At 46.0% G+C, this 16669-nt stretch overlaps 1 protein-coding gene across 1 annotated transcript in view; it reads left to right on the top strand.

The window, feature by feature from the left end:
- UROD (uroporphyrinogen decarboxylase) overlaps positions 1 to 16669 on the top strand; it is a 126566-nt gene that overhangs the window by 67758 nt on the left and 42139 nt on the right. The window contains exons 7-8 of the mRNA XM_069232816.1: positions 166 to 303; positions 13576 to 13676. Of these exons, the coding sequence (XP_069088917.1) occupies positions 166 to 303; positions 13576 to 13676 (239 nt within the window). The remainder of the gene's footprint in view (positions 1 to 165; positions 304 to 13575; positions 13677 to 16669) is intronic.

Genomic DNA, 16669 nt, shown 5'->3' with positions numbered 1-16669 from the left:
GCACCACCACCCTGTTGCATGATCCAGGCTTCTGGGCTAGAGGGACACCTAAAGTAAAAAAACAAAACAAAAAAACGATTGGGACCCGTTTTTATATCGTCTATATCAATTGTTTTTTATGTTAATTTGGTCGTAGTTTATTTTTCACTTTTCTTTCTCCAAAAGGCCCTTCAGGTGTTCGAGTCCCATGCCGGATGTCTTGGACCCAACCAGTTTACTGAATTCTCCCTGCCGTACATGCGCGAGATTGCCACACGAGTGAAGGCCAAGCTGAAGGAGGCTGCCCTGGAGGTCGTGCCTATGGTAAGGAGACAATGGGTTGTCCAAGGGGCAGCAGTGAATGGGTCTGGCCCATCGTATATTACTTCTGAGGAGACTAAGTAGCATCCATCTTGGAATAGCAGCCGTGGATTATGAAAACTAATTCAACAAGACGAGGTTTAACTGTTTCTATGAAATATTGTGTGTAATTGTCTCTTTATTGTGTTTCTTATTATTAAAATACATTACTTAGACCCGATTTGTATTTTTAATACACCGACATTTTAAAATAATTTACATCTTCTTAATTGCATAGATAAGTTTATTTCCAGAAATCCAGTACACATTACCAATTGCAACCAATTTCAGCCTAGAAACACTTCACACACACTCTGGTTTGTTTATTAATGTATTTATTAGTTTTATAGAGCACACAATTATCAAAGGGTGTCCTGGTGCTGTCGAGCTAATACTTTATAAACCATCTTGCATACCCAGTGGCTCCAGGCAAAGCCTAGCTCAATAAATGGGTTTTAGAGTCCTGCAAATTTTTAAAATATTTAGTTCTAGGCGTAACTCAGGTGCCAGTCTGTTCCATGCCTGATCTGTAACCACAGAAAAAGCCTGCCCTCCCAGTCATTCTCTCCGGTATTCAGATACTGTGATTAAACATGTGGAGGTTGAGCGCAGCAGTCAGGGAGGAATGTAATTGTTAAACCTGTTCTACTGTGTAAAGGGCTTTATGAGCCATGCAAAGCGCCTTGAACTGGCATCTTGTATGAAGAGAGAGAGTAAGTGTAACTGGGCAAGTAAAGACGAGACACTGTCAAAGTTACTCCTTCCAAAAATCAACCTACCTGCCGCACTGTGTAGAAGTAGGAACCTCTTTATGAGGTACTCTGGAAGTCCAACATACAGAGCATTACAATAGTCCAGGCTGCTTAAAAGCAGGGCTTGCACCAGCAGCTGTTTAGAAATAAAAGGGAGGATGTTCTTTAATTGTTTCATTAGCAGGAAACATGTAGACGTTCATTTTATTATGTGATACTCAAATGAGTTTGTTATTAAATAGCATGCCCAGATTACGGGCAATGGATGCTGGTTCCGGACATTCACCTAATGATTGTGGCCACCACATAGAGGACCAGATCGGGGGATTACCAAATAGCAGAACCTCTGTTTTATCAGAATGTAGTTGGTGAGCATTCATCCAGGTAGCTACCTTAATCAGACAGCCTTTGAATTTATCCTGGAGTTGAATGATGTTGCCCTCTATGTGGATGATTAATTGGGTGTCATTTGCATAGCTACAAAGATGGAAAGTCAAAGGAGGCACTCAAATCTACCAGAGCAGCAACCTATATGCATTAAAAAGTGGTACTGAGAGCAGACCCTTTATGAACACCACAAGAAATATCTTAATAATCTGAGCAAAAAGTTGATATCTGGACTGCCTGAGTTCTGTTTTCCAGAAAAGATTTGTAGGAAAATGCCACTGTTGTCATGGTTACCCCCTAACCTTTTGCCGATGCCAGCTTTGATTGAAAGTGTGCTGGGACCCTGCTAACCAGGCCCCAGCACCAGTGTTCTTTCCCTAAAAACGGTACCTTTGTCTCCACAGTTGGCACAGCCATGGCATACAGACAAGTCCCTTGTAAAAGGTACCCCTGGTACCAAGGGCCCTGATGCCAGGGAAGGTCTCTAAGGGCTGCAGCATGTATTATGCCACCCTGGGGACCCCCCACTCAGCACATACACACTGCCTCACAGCTTGTGTGTGCTGGTGGGGAGAAAAAGACTAAGTAGACATGGCACTCCAGCCCAGCCCTAAACACCCCCCTAAAATTAGTATTTAGGGGCGACCCTGAACCCAGGAAATCAGATTCCTGATGACCTAACAAGAAGAAGGACTGCTGACCTGAAAACCCTGCAGAGAAGAAGGAAGACGACAACTGCTTTGGCCCCAGGCCTACCGGCCTGTCTCCTGACTCAAAGAACCTGCAACTGCGACACATCCTGTGGGCCCAGGACTTCTGGTGACTCAGGGGACTGCCCTGCAACTCCAAAGGACCAAGAAACTCCCATGGACAGCGGCCCTGTCTAAAGCAACAAGAAGGAACCATCTTTAAAGGGACTCTCACCTCATTCCAGAAGCGTGAGTCCCCACCACTGTGCACCCGACGCCCCTGGCCCGTGTCCAGAGAAATTGACGCCGCAGAGAGGACCCCCAGGGCACTCCGACGATGTGTCCACCCTGAGCCAACCTCTCTGCACACGCACAACGACGCCTATAGAGGGAATTCTGAGGACCCCCCGACTGCGACTGCCCGATAACAAAGAAACCAGACGCCTGGAAGAAGCACTGCACCCGCAGCCCCCAGGCCTGTGAAGAACCAACCACCGGTGCAGCAGTGACCAGCAGGTGGCCCTCACCCTTGCCCAGTCGATGGCTGGATTGAGAAGCCCCCAGGTGCCCTGCCTGCATCGTCTGAGTGACCCCCGGGTCCCTCTATTGATTCCTATTAGCAAACCGACGCCTTGTTTGCCCACTGCATCCGTCTGCCCCTGTGCCGCTGAGGGTGTATTTTGTGTGCCTGTGTGGGATTCCCCCTACCTCCCACCCCTCCACCCCCCAGTGCTCTACAAAACCCCACTGGTCTGCTCCCTGAGAACGCAGGTACTTACCTCCTAGCGACTGGAACCGGAGCACCCCTAGGCGCCTATGTTATTTGGGCCCCTCTTTGACCTTTGCACATGACCGGCCCTGTGTTGCTGGTGCTGGGTGTTTGGGGTTGACTTGAACCCCCAACGGTGGGCTGTCTATGCCCCGGAGACTGAACTTGTAAGTGCTTTACTTACCTCAAAAACTAACCTGTACTTGCCTCCCCCAGGAACTATTGAATTCTGCAGTGCCCACTTTTAAAATAGCTTATTCCAATTTTATGCCAAACTGTGTACATTACTGTTTTGATTCAAAGTTCTATCTCTACCTATGTAAAGTACCTTACCTTTAATGTACTTACCTGCAATTGGACTCTTGTGGGTCTAAAATAAATTAAGAAAAGGATAGTTTTCTATATAGAACCCTTTTGGCCTGGAGTTAAGTCATTGAGTGTGTGTTCTCATTTATTGCCTGTATGTGTACAACAAATGCTTAACACTACCCTCTGATAAGCCTACTGCTCGACCACATTACCACTAAATAGAGCATTAGTATTATCTCATTTTGCCACTATCAACATCTAGGGAGAACCCTTGGACTCTGTGCACACTATCTCTCACTTTGAAATAGTATGTACAGAGCCAGCTTCCTACATTGGTGGATCAGCAGTGGGGTCTAAGACTTTGCATTTGCTGGACTACTCAGCCAATACCCGATAACACAACTAAATTCCAAAATTGTCATTAGAAAATAGATTTTTTAATTTTGACTATTTACCACATTTTTAAAAGTCCTGGTAGGGCCTTGTGTAAGTCCCTGTTAGCATTTCTTTTTAAGGTTAAACGTTTTGTAAAAATTAGGATTTAAGCACTAGAAGTAGTTTTTAGTTTCTTTAAAAGTAATCCCAACTTTTAGAGACATAATGAATAACCCAGAGGAGATGGTGATGGAACTCAACCTCACTCCTTACCTGCATCTAGGGATGTGTGAAAAAAAGATCAAAACTGGGTCCAACCCTACCAAGGTCAAGCTCCTAGAGCTCTTGACAGACTATACAAGGGACCACCCCACTGACATGGAAGACCCTCCCTCAGATGGGGAAGAAATTAGTGAACCGGAGGAAGAGCTCTTCGCGCCCCCCCCGTCCTAATTAGGGAGAACAGGGCTCCAAGAACCCTGTCTCCACAAATCATAGTCCGAGAGTCTGGTTCTTCTACAGGGGAGTCCGGTCCCTCTGTAAGCATTGAGGACAGCCTCAATGAAGAGGACTTTTTTTTTTAGCAAGGATGGCCAAAAGATCAGCTTTGGAGAAACAGCTCCTAGCTATAGAAAGGGAGAAAAAAGAAATGGGTTTAACACCCATAAATGGTGGCAGCAATTTAAATAGGGTCAGAGAGAATACTGACATCCTAAAAATCCCCAAAGGGATTGTACCTAAATATGAAGAAGGTGATGATCTCACCAAATGGTTCATAGCTTTTGAGAGAGCTTGTGCAACCAGAAAAGTAAGCAGATCTCACTGAGGAGCTCTCCTGTGGGAAATGTTCACTGGTAAGTGTAGGGATAGAGTCCTCACACTCTCTGGTAAGGATGCAGAATCCTATTACCTCATGAAGGCTACCCTGATTGAGGGCTTTGGATTCTCAACTGAGGCGTATAGAATTAGTTTCAGGGGTCTCACAAAACCTCAAGCCAGTCCTGGATTGATTTTGTTGACTTCTCAGTCAAAACACTAGATGGTTGGATAACTGGCAGTGGAGTAAGTGGCTATGATGGGCTGTATAATATATTTATGAAAGAACATCTGTTAAGTAATTGCTTCAATGATAAGTTGCATCAACATCTGGTAGACCTAAGTCCAATTTCTCCCCAAGAATTGGGAAAGAAGGCAGACCACTGGGTCAAGACAGGGGGACCAAGACTTCCACAGGGGGTGACCAAAAGAAAGGGATCACAAAGCCTCCCCGGGGAACGGTGGTGAGACGGCCAAAGACAAAAACAAAGTCTTCTCAAGGGCCCCAAAAATCTGCTCAGAAGGGTGGGCCCCCGAGTCTCTTCACAGTCCATAAATGGGTACAAGGATGAAAATGTTGATCCCAAGAAGGGCCTGGTGTCACAACTGTAGACAGCATGGACACCAACCTGGAGACAAGGCCTGTCCCAAGTCCCACAACTACTACTCCAGTTAGCACTGGAATAGCCAGTCCCCGGGTGGGATCAACAGTGTGCCCACAGCAAATCAGGGTTCACACTGAAGTTACTTTAGTCTCTGAGGGTGGGGTGGATTTAGCCACACTAGCTGCCTGGCCGCCTAACATGGAAAAATACAGGCAGCAGCTAATGATATGGGAATAAGGTAGAAGCCCTGAGGGATACAGGTGCCAGTGTCACCATGGTGACAGACAAACTGGTTTTCCCAGGACAGTATCTGGCTGGACAGACATATCCAATCACCAATTCTGACAATGAAACTAAAGTCCATCCCATGGCAATGGTGACTTTAGAATGGGGAGGGATTACTGGCCTGAAACGGGTAGTGGTCTCTTCTGCAATTCCAGTAGAGTGTTTGCTAGGGAATGATCTGGAGTCCTCAGCATGGGCTGAGGTAGAGCTCAAGACCCATGAAGCCCTGCTGGGTATCCCTGAACTGGTGTGTGTTAAGACAAGAGCACAGAGCAGAACACAGGGTGAACAAGAAGTGTTGGAGCCTGGAATAATGGCCCAATCTTCCAAGAGAAAAGGTAAGAGGACTGGGGACCAGCCTCTGTACAGCAAAAGAAACAGGACCTCTCTTCCCAGGGAGATGTCCTATCCCCTGAGGGAACTGAGTCCATGGAGCTGGAGCCTTACCAGGTAGAGCTCTTGGGCCCAGGGGGACCCTCAAGGGAACAGCTGTGCCAGGGACAAAATACTTGTCCCACTCTTGAAGGCCTGAGACAACAAGCAGCTGAGCAAGAAAAAGGAAGTGTCAGTGGATCCCACAGACTCTATAGGGAGGGTGGACTCTTTTACACTGAGTCAAGAGATCCCAAACCTGGTGCCACTAGGAGAGTGGTAGTGCCTCGGGCGTTTAGTGAGTTTATCCTCACATTGGCCCATGACATCCCCCTAGCCAGGCATTTGGGACACATCAAGACATGGGACAGATTAGTGAACCATTTCTATTGGCCCAATATGTCCCAGCAGGTAAGGGAGTTTTGCAGCTCCTGTGTCACCTGCCAATCAAGTGGCAAGACAGGTGGCCACCCAAAGGCCCCCCCCCCCCCCTCATTTCACTTCCAGTGGTGGGGCTCCCCTTTGAAAGGGTTGGTGTGGACATTGTGGATCCACTTGAACCTCCCACAGCCTCAGGGAACCAGTAAAATCTGGTAGTAGTGGATCATGCTACCAGGTACCCAGAAGCAATCCCCCTAAGGTCAACTACTGCCCCTGCAGTAGCCAAGGCCCAAATAGGTATCTTTACTAGAGTGGGCTTCCCTAAGGAGGTGGTTTCTGACAGAGGTACCAACTTTGTCAGCTTACCTTAAACACATGTGGAATGCGTGTGGGTGACTTATACGTTCACCACACCTTATCATCCACAAACTAATGGTCTTGTGGAAAGATTTAACAAGACATTGAAGAGCATCATCATGGGGCTCCCTGAAGATCTCAAAAGGAGATGGGATGTCTTCCTGCCATGCCTGCGTTTCGCCTACAGAGGTGCCACAGACGGGAGTAGGTTTTTCCCCCTTTGAGCTTCTGTTTGGCCATCCTGTAAGGGGGCCACTAGCACTTGTAAAAGAAGGCTGGGATGGACTTCTCCATGGGCCTAAACAAGATGTGGTTGACTATGTGCTTGGCCTCTGCTCAAGGATGGCAGAGAACATGGAAAAGGCAAGCAAAAACCTTGAGGCCAGCCAACAACTCCAGAAGTTGTGGTATGACCAAAAGGCTGCAATGGTTATATTTCAACCAGGGCAGAAAGAGTGGGTTCTGGAGCCTGTGGCTCCCAGGGCACTCGAGGACAGATGGAGTGGCCCTTCTCCAGTGCTAGAATAGAAGAGTCAGGTCACTTACCTAGTGGACCTGGGCACTAGCAGGACACCCAAGAGGGTGATCCATGTTAACCGCCTTAAACTCTACAATGACAGGGCAGACATAACCATGTTGATGGTTACTGATGAGGATCTGGAAGCAGAGAGTGAACCTCTCCCTGACCTCCCCTCAACGGACCCTAAAGATGGATCAGTCGATGGAGTTGTCTATTCAGACACCCTCTCTGGCCAACAGCAAGCTGACTGCAGGTAAGTCCTACAGCAGTTTGCTCAGCTCTTTTCTTTGACCCCTGGACAGACACATCTGTGAACCCATGATGTGGACACAGGAGGCCGTTTACCTGTCAAAAACAAAATATTCAGACAGTCTGACCAAGTCAAAGAAAGCATCATAGTTGAAGTCCACAAGATGCTGGAGTTGGGAGTGATTGAGCACTCTGACAATCCCTGGGCTAGGTGGTCTTGGTCCCCAAACCTCACACCAAGGATGGAAAAAGAGAGATGAGGTTTTGTGTGGACTACAGAGGGCTCAACTCTGTCACCAAGACAAATGCTCACCCCATACCAAGAGCAGATGAACTGATTGACAAATTCTTAAGTACTTTTGACTTGACAGCAGGGCACTGGCAAATTAAAATGGCACCTGGAGCAAAAGAGAAAACGGCATTCTCAGCACCGGATGGGCATTATCAGTTTACTGTTATGCCCTTTGGAAGGTGGCAGGGGGATTCTTTAAGACAAAGTTTGGTGATCAAGTCCTTGCTTGGTGTCCTTTTGTGCAGCATATCTAGATGATATTGCTGTCTTTAGCTCCAACTTTCAGGATCACCTGGTCCACCTGAAGAAGGTTTTGCAGGCCCTGCAAGCAGCAGTCCTCTCTATCAAGGCATCCAAATGTCAGATAGGGCAGGGTACAGCGGTTTACTTGGGACACCTTGTAGGTGGAGGCCACGTGCAGCCATTACAACCCAAGATCCAGACAATTCTGAACTGGTGAGCTCCAAAAACCCAGACTCAAGTCAGGGCATATAGGGAGTTGGCTCTGTATATACTATTTCAAAGTAAGAAATAGTGTGCACACAGTCCAGGGCTTTCCCTCAGAGGTAAGATTGTGGCAAACATAGATAATTCTAATGCTCTATTTTGTGGTAGTGTGGTCGAGCAGTAGGCTTATCAGAGGGTAGTGTTAAGCATTCGTTGTACACACCCAGGCAATAAATGGGGAACACACACACAAAGACTTACTCCAGGCCAATAGGTTTTTATATTGAAAAATATATTTTCTTAGTTTATTTTTAGAACCACAGGTTCAAGATTTACATTAAACACTTTAAATGTAAGGTACTTCACTTGGATACTTTAGGAACTTTGAATGAACACAATATCATGTACAGGCTTTATAAAAAAGTAGGGAGACAGGCTGGTAGGGCTGGGGCCAAGGCAGTTGTGTCTCTGCAGGGCTTCAGGTCAGCAGTCCTTCTTCTTGGTAAGATTGCAGGAATCTAGTTTCCTAGGTTCTGGGAGCCCCTAAATACTGAATTTAGGTGTGCGTTTAGGCCTGGGAGGGCAGTAGCCAATGGCTACTGTTCAAGAGGGTGGCTACACCCTCTTTGTGCTTCCTCCCGGTGGGTGGGTGGGGGGAGTGCACATCCCTAATCCTATTAGGGGAATCCTCCACTCACAAGATGGAGGATTTCTTAAAGCAGGAGTCACCTCAGCTCAGGACACCTTAGGGGCTGTCCTGACTGGTGGGTGGCTCCTCCTTGTTTTCCTAATTATCTCAGTCAGCCTTGCCACCAAAAGTGGGGGCAGTGGCCGGAGGGGCGGGCATCTCCACTAGCTGGGATGCCATGTAGTGCTGTAACAAAAGGGTTGAGCCTTTGAGGCTCATCAGCAGGTGTTACAGTTCCTGCAGGGGGAGGTGAGAGAAGCACCTCCACCCAGTACAGGCTTTGTTCCTGGCCATAGTGTGACAAAGGCACTCCCCCCATGCGGCCAGCAACATGTCTGGCGTGTGGCAGGCTGGCAGAAACTAGTCAGCCTACACTGGAAGTCTGGTTGGTATTCAGGGGGCACCTCTAAGGTGCCCTCTGGGTGTATGTTACAATAAATCGCACACTGGCATCAGTGTAAAACGAAACAATCCTTTAGTCTTTTGTTGTCCAGTTTTGCCCAGGCACAATAGAGTCTGTGTGGGTGGTTGCGAGGGGCGTGTGCCTCCTGCTTCATGCAGACTGGAAAAAATGTCATATGGTCAGATCCTCACCTCAACAGCATCCACAGTGATCTATCCTGCTCTGGCATATTAGTGATCCAATATACGCCCTTTTTGCTGAGTTGTCTGTTGGACAAGCTATTGCAGCTCCAAAACTGAGCAGATTTTGGCTGTCTGAGAGGTGTTCGTGTGCAGAATATTATCAAATTGAATGCTTAAACCCACCAGTATTAGACACTTTGGCCCTCATTATGACTTCACCGAAAGAAAAAGCCTGTCCGCCAAAGTTCTGACGGGTAGGTTGCCTCCAGTGTGGCAGCCTCCCCACTGGGGCCATTGCGAGTTTCCTGCTGGGTCAGAGTTTCCACCCGCTGACCCAGCGGGAAACAGCCTACAGCATTGTCTCCAGCTCGAAATTGAGCCGGTGGCAATGCTGTAGTGCGTAGGGTGCACAAACACCCGTTGCAATGTTCACTGCCTGCAACTTGTCTCCGCCAGCTGTTTCATGGCGGTGCTACTGCCATGAAACCGATGGCGAAGAAGGGGGTCGTAATCCCCAGGGCAACGCTGCTTGCAGCACTGCCCTGGCGGATTGGCGGATTAGGACCGCTAGCACTGCCAGGCTACAGAGTGGCAACTTTTCAAAAGTTGCCTTTCCTTAAAAGTGATATTAAATTCGACTTGGGCATTGTTAGAAATGGGGTCTTTGGTTGGCAGTCAAGTTACCCCCCTGTCCAAGCAAGGACCCTCACCCTAGTCGGAGTAAAGGAGAATCACCCTCAGTTAACCCCCGTTCACCCCCTCGGTAGCTTGCAGGCTTAACTTCAGAAGCAATCTGTAAAATATTTGTACCAACACCCACAGTACCTCAATGAAAACACTACAAAATGACACACACAGGTTTTAGAAAAATAGGAAATATTTATCTAAACAAAACAAGACCAAAATGACAAAAATCCGACATACACAAGTCAAGGAATGAATTTTAAAAAGGATAAGAGTCTTAATCCTTAGAAAACAGTGAGAACCCTGTTATTGCACAAATGTACCTGGGTAGCGTTAAAATAAAGCTGCACGGGTGAGCGTGCGTCGAAAAAGGCCAGCGATTTTTTTCTCCTCCGGTCAGGTCGGAGTGTGTTGTTTCTTCTCTCCCGCAAGAGAGCGATGCGTCAATCTGGACGGGCACCTCAGGTCCAGGCAGGCTTTGTGTCTATTTTTCCGCGCCCAACGATGTGTTTAAATCTGGTTGCAGGGTGTGAAGAAACCATGCTGCCTTAGGGCTTGCGTCGTTTACAGCAGCCATTGCGAGTGTTGTGCAGTTTCTCCAGCCACGATGCAGGTGGAGCGTCGAGTTTAGCTGCGAGGCCGGCAGCGCGTTGTTTATCAGCTGCGAGGCAGATGGCGTGTCGAAAGGTTCCCGCACGCCGGTCTTTGCGTGGATTTCTGACCTTTTCCACCAGCTGCACCTTTTAGGGGAGGGGCCCAGAGACAGGTTAGGGCACTACTTAGCAGGCAGGACTCTCAGCAGAAGGCCCAAGTGCTGGCAGAGTGAAGTTTTTGTTGTCACTGAGACTTCAACAATAGGAAGCAAGCTCAGACAAGCCCTTTGAGATCCTTCACTAGTGGGAATTCACACAAAAGTCAATCTTTGTCCTCTCTCAGGCAGAAGCAGCTACTGCAGGTCAACCCAGCAAAGCACAGTCACAGGCAAAGGGGCAGTACTCCTTCTCCAGCTCTTCTCCCAGGCAGAAGTTCCTCTTGGTTCCGGAAGTAATCTGATTTTCAGGGGGGTTTTATACCCCTTTCTGCCTTTGAAGTAGGCAAGAGAAGTTTCTGTTGTTTTCAAGATCCTGCCTTACCCAGGCCAGACCCCAGACACACACCAGGGGATTGGAGAGTGCATTGCATGAGTGCAGGCACAGCCCTTTCAGATGTAAGTGACCACTTCCCATCTTCCCTCAGCCCAGATGGCCCATCAGGATATGCAGGCTACACCCCAGCTCCTTTTGTGTCACTGGAGAGGTGCAAACAGCCCAACTGTCAAACTGACCCAGACAGGGAATCCACAAACAAGCAGAGTCACAGCATGGTTTAAGCAAGAAAATGCCTACTTTCTAAAAGTAAACAAACACAAATGATGGATGGAATGCGGAACTAATCAAACATTCACCCCCAGTCACAGAACTGGGTTTAATCCATCAATTCTTTTGCTCACCATGCTACCCCAGTTTGGACCCAGCCATATGCAAATTAGTCTTGACCCTGCTCCCCATGGGAACAGTCCAGCACGAACTGCCAAGCCAGATCCTTCCTCCTCAATTTGACGGCTAGCCGAACTGTTTCACCCTTGAGATTCTAGCTTGTGGTGAATGCTCTGGTAATGGGACAGTTAGTTACAGCTAACTGAATTGCATCTATAGACCGCTGAACTATGAGGACATCTAGTAATGATCTGTGGTGCTGCGCCTGTATGCTTCTGATCTATGAAGACACCAAGTGGCGGTCTGTGGAATTGCATCATTACACTCATCAGGAAGGAGGACTCTTATTCTGCCTACCCATAATGAAATTTAGCAAGAGGCATAATTTATTGCTTCCCAACTCATCCAGATATTGCCAAAGTAAATGAGTGGAACACATAAAATATTTAAATATTGGTTTTAGTTGTCTTTCCTATTTAATTATTATTTTGTTCTATAGTGTTTCTTATTGTAACCTTCATAGACCAATTTTATTGCCTGCTTCGCTGTGTCAGAAGATCTCCTAGGATGCAGCAGGATTTTTCTTGCCACATGATTCCAGGGAATTATGTTCCTGAACTCCTTTTTTTTTTTTTTTTTTTTTTTTTTAAGTAGGGCAGTCCAGGAAGAAATGAGATATTAACCTCGGAGCGGTCTCGCTGCTGGCAGATTACCTTCTCTATGCTTGTGGCTTGTTCTGTGTCCGTCGCTGTCCATTTCCACCATCTGGTCTCTCAATTGGTAGTTGCTGTTGTCTCTTCTTTGGATCTGCTGATCTTGGAGACACTTTCCAATTAAAGGCTGTATCTGTGTAGTCTGTGGCGTGTAGCATGATTCTTAGTGCCAGGTGTTTCCTAGGACATTGTGTAGTCCTTCGTTTGGGTCCATACTAAGTCCCTGGGGAGTCCTCCTGTCTAATATGTGACACAGTGCAAGGTTTGTTGTATGAGAAGCAGAGAGCAGGAGCGCAGGTGCACAAGTTGGCACTGAACGCGCCTGCCTTTTGTCTCTCTAAAAACCATTTCCTCTCATTTGTCTTTTTGCCACAAGTCCTATTGGTTTTTGTGCCTCCCTCTCCTCTTTAACTTAATTCTTTTTGTAGAAATGGTCTAAGGATTGAATAAAAACAAATATGGGCAATGAAGGATTTCATGTTGCTTGGGTGTTATCTTCTGCTGACGTCCCTTAGAGGTGGGTGGTGTCTTCACAAACTAATGAAGTCTTGGGACAGGTCGATGGACTTTGTGGACAGTAGCCACAGCTACCCTTTGAATTCTCCCCCTCCCTCCATTTACATGAGGTTGGTACCATGAGTCACAGTTCCAAGCCTACAATAACTCCAGAAATCCATCTTTACCGGGGCCTTTCCTTTTTGGGGATGGTGCATGTTTTGGTTGACTTTTTTTGTTAAAGAACATCCCAGTGTCTAAACAGGCCTGCCTACATGAGATATCTTAAAGCCCCCCCACACACACTTTTGTCATTGCAACCAGGTTAGGAGGTATCATGGGCTTGATGCATTTCCTTATTGTGAATAAGTACCTAGGCATCTTCTAAAGTACAGCTCTGATCACTGTCATCCGGGACCCAAGATAAAAACCTCTTTCACCTCCTACCCGGTGCTCTACTGTGCTGTCTCAAAGACACATATGTATAAAGTAAATCTTGTCTGGCGGTAATCTGTGCAACAGCAGAGCATGCTGTGGAATGCTAGTGATGTGTGACAACACCCTTAGGACGTTGCCCATTAAGTGCCCCGTTAAACTGATAAAAAGGCCTGATTCTCGCACCTCCTCCCTCTTATGTTACTTGTTTTCAGTGGCATAACTTATGCTGCACATTCACCTTTTGGTATGTGTGGAAGGTGCTGCAGGGTGTTCTTCTCTGTTCTGTTGCAGGATTCTCTGTCATTATCCACCACTGAACTGTGGGGTGGCAAAAGCTAGTACAAAACTCCTGTCCTCACATTTTTTGTGATTGATCACTGTACGATAATGAATTTTCTGACAGGAGAAAGTTGTCAAGTGGTCTTCAGCCCAGATCCCTCCTTACTAAAATCTTCTAGACAGTCCAGACTAATAGTGTAGATTTAGAAGTGTGCCGTGTGTCAAGGGTGTCTTTGGGGTGCTGACATGTTTACGTGTTTCCTTTGCCTTACAGATTGTTTTTGCTAAGGATGCACATTATGGCCTGGAAGATCTCTCGCAGTCTGGTTATGAAGTGGTGGGCCTGGACTGGACTATCTGTCCGAAGAATGCTCGGTAAGGTGCACTTTAGGTGAAAAGGTGGGACAGCTGTGCACTAGAAGTTTAGTCAGTCAGTATTAATGCTTAGTATAGCTTTTATTCAGCCCTGTGCCACCAAACATGTTTCCTACTATGGACAAAGGTTGCAAACAAATTGAAAAAACATGTATGTGACCCAGAATAGAACATCTTTACATTTTCTCTAAATGAAAGCATGTTGGAGTCACGTGGGAGGGAGAAATGGGGACCAGCGCAGGTCCAGTCCTCTCCGTCCCTTCCCCAAACCTGTCCTTTTGTATTTACCAACGAGCAGCTAGGTGTGAGATGCAGTAGATTTTTATGTGGATAATAAAGTATCAAAATTTGGTTTAGAAGATGGGTTTGTGCCATAAATTCCAATAGGGGCCCATCCAAACGACCTTCAGTCATAATCTGGCAGTAGTCATGGCAACTAAAATCTTCCAGGGTGCAGCAGCATTTTTCCTCACCCCTCCCCGCCCAAGATATAAAAAAAAGCAAAGATGAAGTATGTTGATTGGGTATAGTCTGGATCCAGCTATGGCCATTATCAAAGTTTGGGGTCTTTAAAGTCCAGGCAGGGCATAATTTGGCGGAGCACATTATTGTAGAAGAGGCTGGAAGTTGCTATTATATTTACTTGTGTTTTAAGGGACTGGTCGTTCTTGATCCTGGAGTATAAACTTTGCACGTCCTTGCAGACTCCTCCAGGAACCCCCCCTCGATCTTTTGGTGTTCATTTCCTACCACATTTTTTTATTTGGTCCCTGCTCCCCACCATGCAGCACAGGAACCCTGCACCCATAACTTCTAGATCGCTCACAGAATTCATTTGAACGTAAGGGTCCTCATCTACACAACAGGAGAAGATAACAGTGTAAGATGGATTATGAAAAGGCTTCACAGGAAGAGCAGACCTGTAAAATCCCCACATCTTCTCTGATGTACATCAGCTGTAAAAGAAGCCATAGGAACCTGTAGACTATGGCGAGAAAGGAATGGGAGCATTTAGGGTGAACCAGTCCAACCTCCTGGAAGAAGCCATCTTGTGACTGGCTGTCTGGAAATCATTTGAAAGTTCATAAGCGAAGACACCACACCACTGACACCCAATATTGCGTCATCATGTATTGAGAAACCATCACTGATTCAGTCCCTCAATGAGAGCGAAAGCCAGGCTGCAAATCAAGGCAGTTAGTGATTGCAATATAATGCACTCCTGAGCAGGAGTAGAGCTTCCAAGAGCAGTGAGATAGGTTGCAAACAAGAGGATGTCTGAGTCCAGTCCTCTTGCAAGACTGAGGTAAGGGTACACAGAGTGTCTGGTAGTGGCTTAAAGAGGTATGAGGTGAAATTTAGACGAGGCAGCCTTTTTATTCAGCACATTGACTTAAAAATAGCACTGGGCAAGCTCTTCTGAGCAAAACTTTGTACCCTACTCTTATTCTCTTACAAATTAAGCACCAATGTGCTCTCTTTTTTTTTTTTGGTGGGACTGGGCTTGAGGTATGTTTATATGCTTTTGTGGTTACTACGGTCAATGGGCTGTGGCACATTTGCTGAGAGTGTGACCTTTACTTGCACACTCTTGCAATTATACATTTTCCTGGCTCTCTTACCCACCAGAGCCATCCCTGTGTTGGAGATGTTGCGCACGCCCCTCCTTCATCCTGCCCGCTAAACCTCCCTCCTCCCCTCTAATACGGCTGCTTCACTTTCTGTATGAAACAACATAAAATGTAATTTTACCTATCGCTAAATAGTGGTTGTAAGGACCTTGCAGGGTACAAAGCGGAAACCAGTACCAGCAAAGCCAAAAGGTGCAGCTTTAATGTGATAACACATGCAAGCACTTCATGCACAGATGCTATTCTCAGCTCAAAACTTGGGAGCCTGTGACAGCCTAGAGTGGGAGGTGTTAACATTTTGACTTCATTGGACCCCTCATTGAAACACTGAGAAGCCGCGAACCCTGACCTAAACAATCTCTATGATTTGAACCACTAAACAATAATGCAGAAAAATACAGAATAGAGTATACGTCAGACATGTAGGAAAACGTTATTTAATTTATAAAACAAAAAATACAAAAATCTAAATTATAAATGAAAAGTTAGTTTTTCTACATTAGATTTTATTTTTAAAAGACAAACCAATATGTTAGATATTATATCACTTTTCTTTTTTTTTTTTGCTCTCAATCCATGTGTTTTTTCCAGTGCATTTTTGTATATCAGTTGAGGCCGCCAGTTGTCCGTACTACTGTTTGCTGAACTTGCACTGTTTCCCTGAATGAAATGAGAATTCTCATTGCGGAGGTTCCGCCATGAATGCAGAGACTCCCCCACAACTGCAGGGCCATGAGTGTGGAAGCCCTTTGTGAATCAAGCCCTTAATGTTTAATCTCCAATTACAAATCACTTCACATTTACAGAGAGATTTAATTATTTCAATTTTGTTTTTTATCAGTATATAAAATTGTGGATCCCAGGTTAAGAACTTATGATCTGGGTCAACTAAAAGCCGAGAGGACATACTGAAGTCTTGAGTCTGCCTCGGCCAGAAATCCTCTGCAGGGTACCTCCAGTATACAGAGTCTACATGTTAGAGACCAGATTCCCTCTTTTCAATATCAATCAAGTTTCAGCTAATAAACCATACAAAAATAAATAAATCCCTATAAGTGCAGACCAACAGTTGAATTATCAATTATATAATAAAAGCATAATTGAAGAATAATAAGAGTGTGCAGAATCGTATCTTGTTTGATTCCAAGCTCGCATAATGTAGGATGCAACCAGAAAAACATATAGGGAAATATGTACTAAACTTTCATGCAGCACAGGGCACTGACTCACTTTGAGCAGCCTAGCACTTTTGTGTTTTCCTGCTTCATCTCGCATAACGCAAGAGCGACACAAAAGCTTAATAAATTTGACCCATACTTTCTAAGTCTCTGCTTAAGCAAAAACTCATGGCATCTCTGAAAG

Source organism: Pleurodeles waltl, chromosome 4_2 (assembly GCF_031143425.1).
Source record: "Pleurodeles waltl isolate 20211129_DDA chromosome 4_2, aPleWal1.hap1.20221129, whole genome shotgun sequence".
Classification (NCBI taxonomy): domain Eukaryota; kingdom Metazoa; phylum Chordata; class Amphibia; order Caudata; family Salamandridae; genus Pleurodeles; species Pleurodeles waltl.
This window is presented reverse-complemented; position numbering and strand designations above follow the sequence as displayed.